The sequence below is a fragment of the Lactuca serriola genome, chromosome 8 (genome assembly GCF_051521515.1).
Source record: "Lactuca serriola cultivar US96UC23 chromosome 8, Lser_US96UC23_V15, whole genome shotgun sequence".
NCBI classification, from domain to species: domain Eukaryota; kingdom Viridiplantae; phylum Streptophyta; class Magnoliopsida; order Asterales; family Asteraceae; genus Lactuca; species Lactuca serriola.
Genome location: NC_136415.1, coordinates 197,084,436 through 197,104,203, shown reverse-complemented (window position 1 = coordinate 197,104,203; position 19,768 = coordinate 197,084,436). Strand labels below are relative to the sequence as shown.

General features: G+C 33.6%; 3 protein-coding genes across 4 annotated transcripts; 2 read left to right on the top strand and 1 right to left on the bottom strand.

The window, feature by feature from the left end:
• The first annotated feature begins 4,634 nt into the window (after window positions 1-4,634).
• On the top strand, window positions 4,635-7,049 carry LOC145068463 (lysM domain-containing GPI-anchored protein 2-like). The gene is made up of 4 exons (XM_079015431.1): window positions 4,635-5,422; window positions 6,253-6,373; window positions 6,471-6,670; window positions 6,749-7,049. Exons 1-4 carry the CDS (start codon window positions 4,750-4,752, stop codon window positions 6,844-6,846), a joined length of 1,092 nt encoding a protein of 363 aa, XP_078871557.1. The 5' UTR covers window positions 4,635-4,749; the 3' UTR covers window positions 6,847-7,049.
• Window positions 7,050-9,623: 2,574 nt separating this feature from the next.
• Window positions 9,624-14,380, top strand: LOC145070362 (MATE efflux family protein). 2 transcript variants are annotated; one of them, XM_079017292.1, is made up of 16 exons: window positions 9,624-9,739; window positions 11,030-11,353; window positions 11,434-11,597; window positions 11,684-11,809; window positions 11,878-12,038; window positions 12,187-12,322; window positions 12,406-12,502; window positions 12,593-12,693; window positions 12,765-12,928; window positions 13,050-13,121; window positions 13,217-13,333; window positions 13,424-13,519; window positions 13,593-13,714; window positions 13,808-13,865; window positions 13,950-14,044; window positions 14,137-14,380. In XM_079017292.1, exons 2-15 carry the CDS (start codon window positions 11,037-11,039, stop codon window positions 13,959-13,961), a joined length of 1,743 nt encoding a protein of 580 aa, XP_078873418.1. In that variant the 5' UTR covers window positions 9,624-9,739; window positions 11,030-11,036; the 3' UTR covers window positions 13,962-14,044; window positions 14,137-14,380. The 2 variants fall into 2 exon arrangements, with proteins under 2 accessions (XP_078873418.1, XP_078873419.1); XM_079017293.1 differs by lacking the exon at window positions 9,624-9,739 and adding an exon at window positions 10,799-10,945.
• A 126-nt stretch (window positions 14,381-14,506) lies between these two features.
• Window positions 14,507-17,757, bottom strand: IDH1 (isocitrate dehydrogenase 1). The gene is made up of 4 exons (XM_079017294.1): window positions 17,085-17,757; window positions 16,553-16,792; window positions 16,360-16,438; window positions 14,507-14,953 (listed from the first exon to the last, which is right to left on the bottom strand). The coding sequence occupies exons 1-4, from the start codon at window positions 17,595-17,597 to the stop codon at window positions 14,679-14,681; spliced, it is 1,107 nt and encodes a 368-aa protein (XP_078873420.1). The 5' UTR covers window positions 17,598-17,757; the 3' UTR covers window positions 14,507-14,678.
• Between the last annotated feature and the right edge of the window lie 2,011 nt (window positions 17,758-19,768).

Genomic DNA, 19,768 nt, shown 5'->3' with positions numbered 1-19,768 from the left:
ATTTAAGGTGTTTACGGCCTAAGGAGGAGCTTAGGCCGTAAAATCCTCTTCCATAGCTTTTAAGTCCGATTTTTGGGCTATAAACACAAATCATAATGTTTAGAATAAGCTAGGGTAAGCGGACTTACGATTTGGAAGCGTTTGGTTGCGGATTCGGGTCGAAAACGAGTCTAGAGAGAGAGTATAGAGAGAGAGGGTGGAAAAGCTCCAAATGGAGTTTACTCCCCCTTATATATGGGTGGGAGTTGGAGCTCAGTGGAATTCTACCCGATACTGCCGTTAAACGGGGCTTTTGATCGCACCCGATTTAGTGGTCATAATAATAAAAACTAACTTTTTTCCGAATAAATGGAATATGTGTGTTATGTGTTTTTATTCCCTTTTATCACGACTTAACGGCATATTAAATATAAACAAATGAAATGTTTATTTAATTGACGACCTCTAATTAACGGAACTTTTATAAACTGAAATATTTTGTTAACGGTAACGGGGAAAATGTAACGGAACAACTTGGGTTGTCACACATACGCAGAAGATACGGAAGAAACTTAGGGTCCACTCTATGATAAAACCCCTATAAATAAAGAGTGAATACTTCATATTTTCTTCACACCATAAGTCTTTCTTTCTCTCTCTAACTTCTCTCTAGACTCCCCAAACCCCTCTAAATCCCTAGTAACCTCAAGTTGCTAGAGGAAAGGTTCGGAGCGCCGGAAGGCTCCGAGAAAAAGAGCTTTTCGGCTCAGAAGCTCTGCTCCAACGGAACCAGGTTTTTAGCAAAACCCGTTGTAAGTGAGATACGCCTACCCTGCTTTAAATATAGCTTATAGTTAAATATAATATCATTATTATGAACCTATAAATATAATTTATCAGTGATTCAAAGTCGTTGTACTGATTGAACTACTTACGGGAGAGGTGTCTAGAATGGTGACATTGGGTTTGGTTGTTGGATTTCAGAAAAGTTGTATGCCGAAATGGTCTTGCTTCCCAACTGTCCTGCCTGACTGATCCTTACTTGATAGATCATGAAGTAGACTCTGAGTTACTGACGAATCTAGAATAATAATTAGTCGCAATAAGCATTATACTAAAGTCTAGTGGTAATAATACTAGGTTTCGTCGAAGGAAATCATATTGTTAAGAAGCGAAGGGCTGCTCGAACTTCGAGTCATCACTTTAACAAGTTAGTGCATAGTTACTTTCATATTACACATAGATATGAAGTATTTTATATAAATTACGTGCTATGTGTGCATATTATCTTTTTACTTGATATTTATGTTGGATGAACATTTTTATACAAGTTTTAAATGATTTAAACTGTATATGTATTTTATATCTATAAAATATGTTGGGTAAAACATGGGTAGATGTAATAGACGATGTGTGATAAAATGATGAGATACCTCGATGTTTTAAGATGATCCAGTCATCTAGCGGATTATAGATGACAACCACAGACTATTCTAGACAGTCCAGTGGAACGCTAGCAGGCTCGCAACCTGTAGGTGTTTATTTGAAGTTAGTGTTCACCAGTAGTACTCCATCCTCCACATGGTTGCCTTATTTGACATAAATTGCTGAGGAACCCCCAACACAGTGTTGTCGCCCGATGAAAGTCCTTAGACTAGCTCCCTTGTGTTAGATGTTTTAGGGACATAAAGTGAGGATAATGGGAACGAGTAACCGGGTTTGTGTGGTTGATAAAATTAATAAACTTATTTATTGTGGGTTGAAAACCCTATGTGCTCACCAGACTCCCAAGCCTGACCCACTCAGTTTCTTGTATTACAGGTAGTGGCACACGAGCATAGATATGATGTTGGGATGAGGGATTACGGATTATAGGTATGTAAATATGAAATAATGTAGTAAGACTTATATTGTACTGTTTATGCTTTTGATTTGTATCGAGCATGACATCCTAAGGTTTTTAATGAAATACATTTCTTCGAAAATGCTTTGATAAATCTTTATCATATTTTATTTTGGGAACGAATTCCGCAACCGTTTTCTTTAAAATGTTACTCTGATTTTTAAGCAAAGCATAAACAAAATCGGTCTTTTCTGGTCGTGAAAATAGGGATGTCACACACACACACGCACACACACAAACATACACACACATACACACACACACACACACACACACATATATATATATATATATATATATATATATAATATGTAACGACCCAATTTTTTAATTAAATTTTTTATTTTTAATTTACCAAAACAATTCCAATAAACCACCAAATCTGAAGAATAATTGTTTTCAAATCCATAACAATAACAATTTTATTTCAAATATCAGAGTGTCCCAACAGAAAACGACAGAGAGAGTGCATGCTGCGACATCAAGCCTTGCCCTTGCCCTTAGGCTCAGAAGTATCTGAGAGAGCGCTACAGGCAACGTTAACAGCAACTGGTGGCTTTTTCTTCTTCATACCCGACGTCCCAACGTCCTCCTTCCTCCTCGGCCTCAACAGCAGCGGGAACAATAGCGCACTGATAGTGGTGGTGGCGCTCCAACGGTGAAGTAGCGGGTGGTGGATGAAGCCTCATATAACGGCGGCTGAAGAAGGAGAAGGAGTAGAAGGACGATCGTCCGGTGACCCATGGCGATGCAATCGGTGGCGGCGTCTGGACGACAATAGTGAAGGTGGCGGCTGAAGACATCCTTCATAGGGTTAGGGTTTGAAGCGGGAGAGTGACGGGTTATATACCCTGATCCCCCAAACTTACCTCCATAATGACAAGTTTAGCCCCTCCCTTCCCTCATTTCTTTCAAAATAAATCCATATTTTACCCTTTTAACCCTGCCTCCTGAAACCCTCTACAAATTAAGTCCGAATTTTACGATTTAGCCCCCGCCTTCTGAAATCTCTTTCACATCCAGTCCCAAAATGTTACCGCATCCCCTTCTTCCATAAATCCTTACATATTATGTCCAAATAATACCAAGACCCCCTGACTTCTAAAATCCTTTGCAAAACAAGTCCTGAAATTACACTTTAACCCCCTATTAATCTAAATTATAACATTCGGCTCCCCAAAACCAACACTCCACTAAATAATATGGATTTAGGGAGACTATTTGTTCATCACTTTTATCTATTTATTTATTAAATAAACATAATGTTACACATAAAGTTGGCACCTTTATGGAAAATGAGTCCATGAAGACCTTAGATCTAAAAGAATAAGCCTTTGGGGTGCCCTAATCCCATCATCCATCCAAACCATGGCTAAAAACATAACAATTTAACCCCAAAAGAGATGTAAACATCTAGCAATCAAGATGGAAGCTTGATACCTTAAAACCTTGGCAAACAAGGTGGTAATTATGGATCCAAGACCTCCTCTTTAGGCTAAGCAACTTCTAGCTTCTTCAACTCCTTCAAAATGCACAAAAAATGAACACCAAAAGTTCTCCAAAGGCTCACACATTTAACAATGGAAGCTAAGACTCGATTTTAGGGTTTCTGCACAGTAGAGGCTAATATGGAGGCTAACACTTGGGACTTAATGACATTATATAGGGCTTGAACCCTAAAAATTAGGGTTTTAGGTCTGAGCATGTACGCTGCGTGTACATCCTTGTATGCAGCGCGTACGTGCATGCCTTCGCGATCTACTTTAGACCAACTACGCCTCACATACACCAGGCTTACGCCCCGCATACAGCCTCGACTAAGCCTACACATAGAAGGCTTAAATCACCAAGCCCAAAGCAACATAGTTGATTAAGACAATTAAATAAATAATATCTTAGAACCATCGGGTGTTACAGTAGCATTGTGGCCGGTTCATGGTACCTCTATTTATAGGGGAGTAATAAAATTTTTAACTTGGATAATTATTTGGTCACTAAGTTATTATCCATAAGATTTGAATTTCAAATCTTACACTTTAAACCCCTTGCGATCTATATGTGTATATTAATTTATTAATCACTAATAAATTACTAAACTAAATCACCATTATTTTATTTTGTCAATTATTGCTTAAATATGTTGTTGCGCCCAAACTAAAAGAACCTGTTATTAATAGTAACATACCCAAACTACTATGAAACGGTGGACATACTTCTAATAGTGTGTGATTTGGCATCAAAATAATGTAAAATATAAGATTTGATGCACTCATTAAGATATTCATTTTGTGTTTTGCGATATCAATATTAAAATTCACAAGAATATCTCTCAAACCTCTATTTTATTTTTATGCTTATTTTTCAAAGATAGATATATCCAAAGAGAATAAAAAAGAGAAGATTTTCAAACCAAATTTCATTTTTCTTAACATCTATTTCCAAGTCCTCGAGGAATTATTCCCACGAATTAGTGGTTTTTCCATTGATTAGTCTACAAGAATATAATGGCAATATAGTTTTTGAAAAGACAACCAACAAAAATAATGGATCAAACATATAAGCATAAATTTAACTAAACACGTATAAACTAATATATTTATTAAACCACAATAATCATGCATTCATATGACATATTTTTATCATTTTTTTATAAAAGTTTAAATATATTTGGCCCCAATTTCGACATATTTGTCAAAATAAATGGAAGTCTTAAAACCTCAAAAGTCTCCCACCAAGTCAACATTTCCCCATTTACAATTCCAAAATCCAAATAGACTTCTTCCCCTTCCCCCAACTTTCCTTCCACCATTTATATACCCTCGAAGCTCTTTCCATTGCAAGCACACAATATCTTACAAAGAGAAAACATGGGGTTTTCCAACATGGTTTTCTTCCCCATATTGTTTTTACTCTGTTCCATCTTCTCCATTCAATCAACTGCACAAACACCAAGTTTAGGTTTCCGATGCTCAAACACCACCTCCACCGCCACATGCAACTCACTCATCGACTACAAACTCCCAAACACCACCACCCTCGCTTCCATCCTCAGACTCTTCGAAATCAAAAACCTCCGCTCTCTCCTCGCCGCCAACAACCTCCCAATCACAACCCCACAAACCCAAACCTTCCCCGCCTCCCAAATCCTCAAAATCCCCTTCCCCTGCGCCTGCCGTGACGGTTCCGGAATCTCCAACCGCCGTCCGATATACACCGTGGTTCCCGACGACGGTCTATTCCATATCGCCGCCGAGGTGTTTTCTAACCTCGTGACGTACCCGCAGATCCAGTCTGTTAATAATATATCCGATCCGAATACTATATTGGTGGGTCAGAAGCTCTGGATTCCATTGCCGTGTAGCTGCGATGAAGTTAATGGGGATACGGTGGTGCATTATGGATACTTGGTGCCCGCCGGGAGCACCGTCAGTGGGATTGCGGAGCAGTTTAGTACGACGGAGAGCACGTTGTTGAATCTGAATGGGATGAACAGCTCTGCAAACTTGCTAGCTGATTCGATTCTTGATGTTCCTCTTAAAGGTAATCGATTGTTTTTCATTTTTGTTATATGGATCTATCTGTTTGATCATCGATTTTGCAACAAAAGGGCATTATTGGGATTAAATAATTTTAGCCAAACAATTTTCAGTTTAACATATTTTAAGAAAGTGCGAAGATACTTGTTATCCATATGGCTTAATTTCCTAATATTAATTATGATATGCAAGATATCTTTTTCAATTTTCATGATCGGTGATTCTTTTTTAATATTTAAACGAAAATGTCAAACAATAGTCATATTAAGTATATGGGTAGAATGGGTATTTTTTAATTTTTGTTTATGTTTGAATAGTTTGACCGAAGTCTAATGTTTGACTGATTATGACATGTCTAAAGACCAAAAATAGTCTTTGATAATCGAGTTTTTTTTACAAAAAGGATTAAAAAAGAATATAGTAGTTTATTTAGGTCAAAACAAAAATGAAGGTAAAATAGGTTGTATAACTTTTTAATCAATCTAATTCTTTTCATTTCAAACTTTCCTTTTTGATAAGTTTTTACATCGAAATCACTTATTCATCTATCTGGAAGGATATTTTGGTACTTTTCTAAATAAAGGAGACAATCACATGTCGACAAGGTCCACAAACTTTAAGGCAGTAGTAATAACGACAAATTGTTATTTTTTATTTTTATTTTTATTGCATTCATCTTCTTGTTGTATATACCTTTGTGTGATTTTATCGATTGCCTCTATCCTAATTCACACGTCTTTTGAAAACAAAAGTCTTGTATGTGGGCCCATATGGTGTTATTTTTTAAACTTAATAAACATTTATTCCACTAATACTTTTGTTGTTTTTTAACAGTTTGTACATCATCGGTGCAAAATAACTCTTCGGACTACCCTTTACTCGTCCCAAATGGTACTTACGTTTTTACGGCTAACAGTTGTGTCCGATGCCAATGCAATGCTGCGAATAATTGGATGTAAGTCAACACATCAAATTCTAACTCAAATCATTTTATTTTTTCAAATATTATTTTTAAATTGTTATAATTATTTTTATGTTTTTTGTTTTTTTAGATTGGACTGCAAGCCATCGGGGATTAAGTTGCCACAAGGGCAAACTTGTCCTTCCACGCAATGTGTGGGGACCGCTTTCGATTTGGGCAACACCACTTCGGATTCTGATTGTAGCCTTTCAAGATGTTCGTATGCGGGATACATAAATGGCACCATTGAAACTACTCTTACTCAAGAGTCTACTTGTCCAAGTAGTCCAGGTAAATTTAAATTGTCTGACAAATATCTACTAAATAAAATGTTACGTTTCTTAATGTATTTTTATGTGGTGTAAACAGGTGGAAATAACAACACCCCTTCAGGAAATGGTTCGAATGGTTTAAGATCGAGCTTTATTGTTGGTGTATTATTGATCGCTTTTCATCTTCTCAAGTGAGATAAATATATACCCGTGAATTTTTACAGTGATGTAGTAGTTAGTATCCATGAAGCTAGTATTATCACGGTTTTTTGTTTTCTTGCAATTTTCATGGAATGTTGTTTATTAGAGGGAAGATTTTGGTTAATATTTGGTGTTTGATCATTTTGAGTTTTGTATATGTAACACGATTGCCTAATAATGTTGGTTCTTGTTCTTGAGATTCTTTTTTGATCCTCCAACTTCTTTAGAATCTTTTCCCTTTTCACTCATGCTAACTTTGTGTCCTACATTTCCTAATAGAAAGTGTATTACCATTTGTTTTAAAAATGTTTAACATCCCAATTGGAGCCTTGAACATTGAAAAATAGTTAATACCCAATCTCCCCATAAAAGACATGGTAAAAGTTTAAGTGATAAAGTTTAGACCTACTAACTTGACAATTTCTTCTCAAACTTCTCCAATATTTTTTGCAAACTTTCTCTATTAACCATGTCATCAATAATAGCAAGATCAAGATGAATCCTCAACAAATTGGCTATAATCTTTGCCTTCACGAAACAAACACCAATTTTGTACATATTATTTTTATTAAAAAATATATTTAACCCAGCCAAGTTTCCCGAATAAAAGCACCTTAGAATTCGAATAAGACCCATAACATTATAATTTGACAAATCCTCTAAAAAATTGCATCAATCCACCAAAAAATGTGAAAAGACATAAATTCAGTGAGCCCATCTTAACACCTTTAAAAGGCCCTTTAATTTGGTCCGTTGACATGATCGCATCATTGTAAATTATCTATATTGACTATGATCCATTGGGCAATATGAATAAAATGGAGATAATGGGTCGTCTTACCGAAGACCATTTGTTATCTTAAATCAAACACTACGTGAAACGTTGACAAGAATCGAAATACAATATTTGATTAATGAAGACAAAGCTTTATACTTAATCAGAAAATCCCATAATTTTCATCATCGAAGGAAAATGTGACCAACAAATCGAGTCATATGCGTCTTCTTTAGATCAACTTTAGAAAAAAAGAAAAAATTTTCCTGCCTCTTGAGGGAAAATGAAAGAATTTCGTAAAAAAGACACTCGTATATGACAAAATAAGATAAAATTTTGAACTTATAATTTGGAGTCCAAAACAAATATATTTTATTTGAAGGTTAGGCCAAATAACCCATGCTGATAAATGTTGTGTTTAAAGTTCACTATTTTTTTCGTGTACTTATGTAATTATGTGTTCTTTATTATATAACTAGGTGGGAAACCCCCGCGTTGCGGGGTCGGATGCGACAGGTCTTTCAGCAAAATTGAAATATAAACAAAATAACTTTAAATTTTAAGAATGACTTTTAAAAAAAATTAAATTCCTATTTTTTACATATTCATTTTCACTATAGGATGTAAAAAGTTTTGTTTTTTTATATATATTTGTTTTAAAAAACAAAAATTGCACCTTAAGACGGATTTGAACACAAAATGACCGGGAAACCGGAACTATTCTCAACATGTATTCGCACAAAATATGGGTAGTGACATAAAATGACATAAAGACGGATTTGAACACAAACACATAAAGAAAAAGACCATTCTTGCCAAAAGTCACATAAGTTTACTATTCCTAAAAAGTGTCATCTTTTAATATATATATATATATATATATATATATATATATATATATATATATATATATATATATATATATATATATATATATATATATATATAAGAATGTATAATTCGGCATTGGGTTATTTGTCCCTTGTCATTCTTTGTACAAGGGATAAAAGTGGGTCTAAACCTGGTATGAATGGATTCGGATCTAGAAAACCCGAAAACCTGTTCTTAGGATTTTATAGGAAAGGATACCAGACTGTTATATAGTAACCGGTTCCAGGTAAAGTGGGCCTAGAACCACACAATCTGGAAATGTCAAAGTGGGTCAAGTGGAACTGGGTAAAATTAGTCTAGAACCAAAAAAACTAAGAAAACCAGAGTTTTTTTTGGTAATTACTTAGTGTGTTTGAACTTTAAAAAAACTAACTTTGATATTTCGACTTCGAGGGACTGTAAGTCATTGAATATCAAACCAAAAATATCAAAATTATTGTTTAAAAACTTATACAAACTCTAAACTACGCGTTTTAAAAAACTGCCTGTTTATCTGAGTTCAAAAAAAATTAAATATACATATTCTAATATTTTCACATAATACAAAAAAAAATGAAAATTTACAGCTTTGATATCCCAAATTTAGAGGATTGTAAGTTAATGAATATGAAATTGAAAATAACATAAATATAATCTAAAATCATGTACAAATTCTAAACTATATGTTGGAAAAAATAGTATGTCAATCCGATTTCAAACAAACGAAACATGCATGTTTTAAACTTTTCACAAAAACCAGTTCTAGCCGCTAAAACAGTTCCGGTTCTAACACAACCAAACCCGGATAAAATCATTCTTTAAACCCGGAACTCAAACCGATTTTACATATTCCAGTTTTAAGAGTTCTGGTTCCAATCCAATTTTCTAGTTTTAAATCTCATCCTACTTTGTGCACCATTAAAATATCCTACAAAATTTTTACTCCAACAGATTAATATAACTTATTTTTACTTTTATATTTAACCTAAATTAAGAGTTTTTGTTTTTCACAAAAAACATAGTTTCGTGGTTATTAATTTATTATAAATAAAGATTCAATTCGGGTCGGGTTGTCGGTTACCATGGATTTTCCGGGTAACATAACCGAAACGAAAAATCATGAATTCATCGTCATCGTCGTATTCATAAAACCACGGCGGAGTTGACAGTAACGCCTTTGCATGCCGCCGCTTTTATAAACTCGTAGTACCACCAATCAACACAAAATCCCTATCTACTCAGGTTAATCTTTCATCTTCATTCACGATTTTCATTTTTGCTTTTGCTTTTTACTCTCTGTATTAAATTACTTATCTTTCATGGTTTTGAGGTTTTCACTTTTCCGTAATGATTTTGTTATATCTCAGTGAGTGTTCTTGTTTTTTATTGCAACACACAGTGACACAACCATGTGATTCTTGACAGATGCCGGAAATTTGGTTTTGTACGCTAATTTGATCAAATTCGCTTCTATAGGCCTCTAATGTTTTCACTTTTTAGTGGGTGTTTCTTGTGAAATTCAGATAGCGCTTGTTCATCTCTTTGTTTGTCAGTTTTGATGTTATCTTTCTAAACCCTCCATTTCCAAAAAGGAAAACTGTATTTTTCTTCTTTTTTTTTAGTCATATACTTAGCTATGTGGATTCAAAATCCATATGGATTTTATTACGGATTTTACATAATTTCATCATATGTTCTTGAAAATTTGAATATTCCATATTCAATCGCGCTTGTGGAAAAAGAACCATTTGACCTCATATTTGATCATATGATGGATTGATGGTTCTTTGTAGTTAAGGTGTTCGATGATATGCCAATTGCCACCTCCTTTTTATTCCTGAATGACTTTATCTGTCTTATCTGAACATTTCCAATAAATGTCGCTAATTTGGGGAATCGAAAGCCTTTATTACATCGGTCTTATTAACATTTTCATCTTGTGGGTCCAAGTGACCACTTGTACATAAGAAGAAAGAACATTAATTTCCATTATTGATAGTCATATTACTCTCTAATTCATTCAAAAATCAACCCATTGCTTTCTTGATCTGTAAATAAAAACATTTCATTATGAAATTTGCCAAACATGTCATTATCTGAAACCCAATAAAATCACACATCCATCAATGTCATGTTGCTAATTTGATGCTAAGGGCATTGAAAATGACAACTCTTACATAATCTTTACTTTCTATAAGAGTTATATAATAGTGGATGACACACATCCATCAATGTCTCCCACATCTTTTTAATTAATCTTGTATGTAAGATAAGATGTATATTCAGTTTCTTGTCTTCCATGATTTATTTATAGTGATTTTAGTCATAGTTTTTTGTTATATTATGATGTTACTTACCTACTCCTCTTTTAGCAAATTCACTATTACATATTGACACATGAGCAAATTTGTACAAGTTTGTGAAGTTGGTATCTCTACTCCACTCTAGGTTTATAAAATTACTTAACTTTATTCCTTAGATAAAAGACAGAAATAAGTGAATATGACAAAATTTTGTTTTAATATAACACAGATACATAATGACTTCTGGGCAACTGAATGATGGTGTTGTATATAATGGATTGGCTACAAGAAGTAGTGAATGGACAAAAAGAAAGTTAAAGAAACCAGAACAATTGTCAATAGGAGGAGTTCATGATTCATTTTCATCACACAATTTGAAATATTCTTCAAATCCCTCAAAGATGATGTTGTATTCTTCAATTATGCGTAAAAGGAAGCATGTTTCTTCTTCAATAAAAAGGAAAAATTCAGATTTTAGTGTGTGTTCTTCTGAAGAGAATATTGCAACACAGGAAGAAGAAGATGATGTGGCAAACATTAGAGAAGTATATCCGTATGTCCTCAAACTTAGTCTTTATCATCATTTTTCACTTCTATAATAAGAAAAAGATTCACATTTATATATATATTCAGGGACTTAATGGGAATTGCTAAAAAAGAAGAACCAGAAATGATTGAAAAATCACGTGCCAAAAATATAAAAAAGGAGCTCATTGCACTCACATTACCAGCACTTGCAGGGCAAGCTATTGAACCTTTAGCCATGTTAATGGAGACAGCTTATATTGGTAGATTAGGTAAAGATTAAAAAGCTTTCAGGGTTAATTTAGTAAATTCAACTTTTTTCTTTTTCTTTTTTGTGTTTATCATATCCTATTCACAGGTCCTGTGCAGTTGGCTTCTGCTGGAGTTTCCATATCAATCTTTAACATTGTTTCAAAGCTTTTCAACATTCCTCTTCTCAGTGTTGCCACTTCTTTTGTTGCTGAAGATATTGCTAAAAACCAAGGTGGAAAATTTTTACCTTTTTACTGTTTTCAAGAAAAAAAAAAATTACCTTTTTTTTTTTTTTTACAGGAGATAATTCTGATGAAGCAAATGGGAATGGAATGACAGAAAGGAAACAGTTAGCTTCTGTTTCTACAGCTTTGCTTTTAGCTGTTGGAATTGGAATCTTTGAGGGTTTATCTTTATATTTTGGATCAGGGGTTTTTCTTAATCTCATGGGTATATCATCAGTAAGTTTCAATTCAAATAATTCAAATTAGGGCTAAATGCAAGAAACAGAAGAATACTTTTATATATAGTTTTCTGTTATTATAGCATTATACTTTAATTGCTATTTCTTGCATAAAATTGTTGAATTTATTGGTTTATATTATACAGGCTTCTTCAATGCATGCGCCAGCTCAGCAATTTCTTTCCCTTAGAGCCCTTGGTGCTCCTGCAGTTGTGGTCTCTTTAGCTCTTCAAGGTGTTTTTCGTGGTTTTAAGGACACAAAGACTCCTGTATTTTGTCTAGGCAAGTTTTTTGTTTTTTCAATTTTAAACGTTTAATTATTATTTTCTATTGGTTAATAATATATATATTTTTTCTTTCTACAGGCATTGGTAATACTTCAGCTGTTTTTCTGTTTCCTATTCTTATGTACTACTTCAAATTAGGTGTAACTGGAGCTGCCATTTCTACTGTTACCTCACAGTATGTAAAAATAAAAAATCTCCCTTTTATAAAAAAAAAAAGTTTTATCTTTAATTCTTACCTTTTTTAAAAAAAATCATATTGTTTCAGATACATTGTCACATTTTTAATGATATGGCACCTTAATAAAAGAGCTGTATTACTTCCTCCAAAGCCAGGAGCACTTAAATTCGGTTGCTATATGAAATCTGGTAAGTAATGAAATATGTTATTATTATTATGTTTTTGGATTTTAAAAACTAAAAAATTGTGTTTTTTTTAGGTGGGTTTCTTCTTGGAAGAACACTTGCAGTTCTTACAACAACAACCTTAGCAACATCAATGGCTGCTAGACAAGGTCCTATAGCCATGGCTGCTCATCAGATATGTCTGCAAGTTTGGTTGGCTGTTTCTCTTATTACAGATGCATTGGCTGCATCTGGTCAGGTATAAATTCACCAAATGTTGACTTTGACTTTGACTTTGACTTGACATATAGTTTAAGGAAAATGTTTGACTATTTGTCAGATAGTTGACTTCTTAACCATTTTTTTTTGTTTTGTTTTAGGCATTGATTGCTAGTTCGGTTTCGAAAGGGGATTATAGATCTGTGAAGGATATCACATACTTTGTGTTGACTGTAATGTTAATTAATAATTTTTTTCTTTATATAATATATAAAGATGTTTTTATTTTATTTTATAAAAGTTGATTAATGTTTATTATTTTCTTTAGATTGGTTTTGTGATGGGTGTTACTTTGGCTGCAATATTGGGAGTTTCATTTGGTTCTATAGTCACACTGTTCACTAAGGATGTTGGAGTATTGGCGATTGCTAGAACCGGGGTTTTGGTAAAATCCCTATAATGCCCTTGCTGTTATTTTATTTATTTATATTTTATATGTATACATCTCTGATGTGTTTTGTTTTTGTGGAAAAAGTTTGTGAGTGCTAGTCAGCCTTTGAATGCTTTGGCTTTTATTGTTGATGGTTTGCATTATGGAGTTTCAGACTTCCCGTATGCTGCTTATTCCATGGTATGCTTTTCTTTTTTAGACATGAATATAAAATTACGTATTTGCCCTTGGATTAATATGTTGTTCACTGTAGATGCTTGTTGGGATTTTATCGTCTGCTTTTCTTTACTATGCTCCCTCGGGTTTTGGTCTTCATGGTGTTTGGTCGGGTTTGACTCTCTTCATGGGATTACGAATGTTGGCAGGGCTTATCAGGTAATTGTGTGATTTCATGACATGACAAAGGGTATATTGGTAATTTCATCTTCTTGAGAGAGAGAGAGCTAACTTTTTTGTGTTTTTGTTTAGATTGTTAAACAAGAATGGGCCATGGTGGTTTCTGCATGAGGATTTGAATTTAACAAAGGTCGTGCCATGAATTTTTATTTATTTATTTATTATTTTTTTTTTGTTTTGCTAAATTGTGTTGCCTTTTATATTGTTTTCACAGGTTGGGCGTTAGATGGGATTTCGAAAAAAAAAATAAAACAACTGATCTGATTACACACAACACAATCTTGACTACTGCTGATATACTTGTTGACTGTAAGTTTGTTTCTTTTTTACTTAATGCAAGAACGAACGACTTAATTCATAAAGTGGTGTAAATTAGGTCATGACTTATTGTGGCTTTGTAGGATACAACAGAGTGAACTGGAGAAAGTATTTTGATGATGGGTACAAATTTTATCATGCTTCTGAAAGGAACTGGTTTCAAAAAAAGGAATGTGGTGCATGTATCACTTAATGCCAAATAGTTGTATATAATCTTTTTTTTTTAATGTTCGTATGATAATTTAGGACAAAATGAATGCAAAAAACAACAAAGTACCTTCACTTATCTATGTATTATATATAGTATCCTACTTATATTTCTTTTCATTACAGCACCCTATTTTAAGACTTTCTACTACTAAATTAAGGACATGAACAATCAACATATGAATTTATGGAAAGCATAACAAACTACATTTAAGTAAATGGAGAAAAATAAATGATATGTTGAAATTTGGTACAAACATCTCACAATTGATTCTTATTGAAGTCTTTAATGTTTATCATCTTGCCTCAAAGGTCATCATAATATATATTATGTTATTCACAAGGAATAAAAATCTGTGAAGAAATATCAAAATCAAAAGGATGATGATTTGGAATTGGAATTGGAATTGGAAGTGATCTAATGAAGTTTAGAAATGACAGCATCGACAACTTCTTGAGTGGTGCTGTTCCCACCGAGATCTTTTGTTCGGTATTTACCCTCGGAAATGACACGTTTGACTGAGTTTTCCAATCGGTCAGCAAAAGAAGGGAATTGAAGATGTCTGAGCATCATAGCAGATGAGAGAAGCAATGCCACTGGATTTGCTGTCTTTCTGTCCACTATCTTCTGTTTTCCAACATTTCCTGCTGAAGCACCTTGCTCAAACACAGCATGATCAGCTCCCACATTGCCTACAAATTTGGACTCCCATATGTTAAGTAAATTCAGAAATATGCAAGAAATAGCCACCTACTTTCATTGATTTTAAAGAAATAAAAAAAAAAATAGGCGATTATCATCCAAGTACAAAGCAATTTTCACTGCTAATTTGATAGATTATTCAAACTATGAAAGTTACCTATTAAGAGAAATAGAAAGGAATGGAAGTATATGATCCTATAATAATATATTAGAGAAAATGAAAGGGTGTTTCTATGAATTGCATTTAGCCCATTTGTTTATTATATATAGACAAATTTTCATAATTGGTCCATGTGGTTTGCAAAATATTGCGTTTTAACAACTATGGAAAATGTCATGCCACTGTCCCTGTGGTTTGCAAAATTTCATGAATGGTCCTTCCGTAGTTAAAACCAACTTTTCAGCTGTTACTTTTTATGAAAAGACCATTTTACCCTTGAACCAAATCTGCAATAATATTCAACAAACCTCAAGGACCAGTTGTGTAATTGTGAAAATTTGAAATATATATAATATATATATATAAACACACACACACACTTTAATTTTTTTTCGTTTTTTTTTTTAAATTTATTTTTCAAAAACTTGATAACATTTTTTTACCTTTTAGACCTTTCTTTTCTATTTTTTTTAGTTTAAGTTATTTATTGTGTTTTCTAATGTTTTTATTTATTTTGATTCAAGTAAATGAAAAAACTTCAATTGAAAATATTGTAACAAATTAAATCATATTTCTACATGTGATATCAATAGTGTAAATTCAATATAATATTTTTCAATTTGAATATTTGATAATAGACTAAAATAAAGAATAAAAGAAATAATAAGAGTCGGACTCTATAAAAAAAGTAAAGTGTATATTGCAGAATTGATCCTTGAGGTATACACAATTCTCAGATTTGGTCCAAGGGCATTTAGGTCATTTAGAAAAAAAACTAACTAGTCAAAAGTTAAAGTTAACGCCAGACATGCAAGGTTTCAAAACAATAGAGACCGGTGGCGTGATGTTTTCCATAGTTGTCCTCAAAGTGAGATATTTTGCAAAGCACAAGGACCAATTATGAAATTTTGTCTTATACTTTGAAAATCTACACAATTACAGAAATGGTATCCAGATAAAAAGCAATTTTCACTGCTATAATTGGGTAGATTTTTTAAAATATAATGGTCTAATAAGAAAGAAATCAGAAGCACAATGCTAAAAATTTATTAGATTCATACAGAAACTCTATATAAGAAATCTATTACAAATTTTCAAAATCATCCTTTGAAAAATCCACCCAATTATAGCCAATCATATGTAACATTGATATATGAAAGTACATTGTAACATTGATATATCTTGCATAAGACAGGAATAATTATGCAAATATAATAAATTTAAAAGAGCACCAACCTCCAGGCATGACACCAGTGCCACCAGCAATACCAGCAGCAGTATTTGCCACCAAATTTCCATAAAGATTAGGAGTAACCTAAACAATAACCACACACTTAAATCTATGTGGCATTTTAAAAACTTAAAATCTTGAAAAGATTCATAGAAAGCAAAGAATTATGAGTTGTGACATTGTATAATGATTACTGACCATAACATCAAATTGTTCTGGCTTTGAAACCAGCTGCATACAGCAATTGTCCACAATGATCTCATTGTATTTTATGCCTGGATACTTGCTTGCTATTTCTCTACAAGATTCTAGAAACAAACCATCTGCAAGTTTCATGATGTTTGCTTTGTGGACAGCTGTCACTGTTTTCCTGTTATTGAGGTAAGCATACTCAAACGCGTACTTTGCAATTCGCTCTGAGCAAAACTTTGTGATCACCTGGAAATTATGGAAACTTCAGATCATTTTTAAAAAAGTTCATTCAGACCTCTCAACCCAAACTTCAAGGGAAATTGAGTTCATTTCAGGGCCTATCATCTACTTCCCTAAACTTCTTTATTTGACCTAAGATTCTAAGCTTAGAACTTGCTAAACCTTAAGATTATTCAGAATACATACATCAAGTACCTACTTACATGTGCAAGTTTCAGAATCCATAACGTTTTTTTTTACATATTCAATGGAAATTGGATGGAGATGAAAGCAAAACGATACTTGGATTAGAGTATACCTTAAGACTTTCCACCACACCAGGAACAACCTCGTGTTCGAGCCCTGCGTATTCCCCTTCAGTATTCTCTCTAATCACCACAATATCAACATTTTCATGGCGCGTGGGTAATCCAGGCAAATTAAAACAATTTACAAGCGAAGCGTACAGATCAAGCTCTTTCCTTAACTGCACATTCAGCGAACTAACCCCTCCACCCATGGGAGTATTCAAACCCCCTTTCAAGCACACTTTATTCTTCTTAATCGACTCTATGACTTCCGCTGGTATGGTCTTCATGTCACCATGAACATCGAACTTTTCGAAGTAAATCGGCGCGTGCATCGCATCCATTACTTGCTCGACAGCTCCGGTAACGAGGGGACCGATCCCATCTCCGGGGATTAAGGTGACTGTGCGAGGAGCACCATCACCTGGTCGGGGCATGTAAGTGACAGATCGGGATGGGGTCGAAACAGGTGGAGCTGGTCGGTGAAGCAGTTGCTTGAGGATCGGTAGAGTTCGTTTGGCCATCGGATGCAGATTTACTTGTTTGATCTGATTGAATAAGATTACAGACAGAGCGGATATTAGGGTTTTGATTGACGAATCTGCTACTGGAAAGGGCGGGCGAATAATGGAGGAAGGAAAGAGAAATACTGGTGAAATAGAGAATAAGTTGACCTTTCAAGGATCCCAATATTAGAAAAGTTTAATAAAATTATTAATGATTTAGGGACAAGGAGTCGTATTATATGTTCGTTAAACAAAGGCACGGTTTATAAAAAAAAAAGTTCTAAATTTATTTTGTTAATAAGAAAATCATGATCAGTGGATAAAAAATTCAAATCAGCTCTTTTTTACATCAAAATATATTTTACATGGTTACTTTCAAAAAGTCTCATTAAAAAAATCTCAATTTTTTTTTAATTTTATTTTAACTATTTTACCCTTTCATTAAAAATCTAAATTTTTTTGAATGAAATTATAAATAAAAATAAAACGTTATTAAACTAGTAAGATTAAGGATCAAATTCCTCTATAACCACTTATTTGCTACAAAACAATAACGTTAATATCATTTTGAACTTATCATCGCCGGTATAATATATTTCTCATACAAATTTACTTTACTAAGTATTATAATATATTCAAATTATGTGTTGAGATAATACTCAATCACAATGACACCGTACCCTCATTATGAATGAATGAGAAATTGCATGGATAAGAGTTCCAAACATATTTTAATTACATTTAAACTACAGGTCAAAATACATTGTTGTTTAAGAAACTTCATATGAAGATGCATAAATAATTAGTTCATTTCTAACTATGAGTAATCTCATTAAGCGGAGTATTGGTATCCAAGTCATATTTAAGCACCTAAAACATTCTCAAAAGTTTATATATATATATATATATATATATATATATATATATATATATATATATATATATATATATATATATATTTTGATGTGTTTCTTATATTTATTGTATGCTAAAATTGACCAATAAGAATTTAATAAAAATTAAATTATTAATTAACCAAATAAAGATAGATATTAAATGATTTTATAATTCAATGTATATTAAACAATATCCATAATTATAATTCATGTTTTATGGAAACTATTTAAATTCTTCATTAATATCAGCAATAATATTTTTTCAGAATGAATTCGCATCTATATTTTTATTTATGGGTTCGTGTTTTGTTTTAGGACTCACTCACTCAAAATACAACAAAGTTGCCTGGAACATAGAGAATTGGAGTGTATTTTAGTAGAATACACTCTCATTCTGCTAGAATACACTCTTATTCTGTTACAATAAACCAAAACTCATATTTGGAGAATTTTGCATAAAACATCACCCTCCTCAGGGTCTCCAACACCTCTCGTAAATGTTGCACGTGCTACTCCTTGGTCTTGGAGTAGACCAAAATATCATCACTGGAAACAATCAAAGATCGATCCAGCGTCAGCCTACAGACCCAGTTCATGAGATCTATGAACGATGATGGTGCATTGGTGAGCCCGAAAGGCATCACCATAAACTCGTAATGACTATAACGAGTCCTGAAGGTTGTCGTCTGCACATCCTAATCCCTAACCCTTACCTGGTGGTACACGGACCGTAAATCAATCTTGGAGAACCAAGATGCACCCTGAAGCTGGTCAAACAAATCGTCAATCCGAGAAAGTGGGTAACTGTTCTTCACCATTAGCTTACTTAACTCCCGATAGTCAATGCACATTCTGTGTGACACATCTTTCTTCTTCACAAATAGGATCGGAGCTCCCCATGGAAAATTGCTCGGACGAATAAAACTCATGTCTAGCAGCTCTTGCTGTTGCATAGACAACTCATGCATCTCAGGTGGTGGCAGACGATACGAAGCCTTGTCTATCGGAGCCGCGTCAGGTACTAAATCAATCCAAAAATCGACCTGCCTCTCGGGAGGCACTCCGAGTAACTCCTCAGGAAAGGCATCAGGAAAATCCTGCACAATGGGTACCATTTTCAACTCCTTCGTGCCTGCAACTCGTGTGTCAAAAACATAAGCTAAGAACCCAAAACAACCTTGTTGTAGATATCTCTTAGCCCTCGCATCTGAACAAAGAGCTGGCTCATGTGAAGATCTCTCACCAGTAATAACCAGTTCTACCCCACTTGGGGTTCGAACTCTCACCAACTGT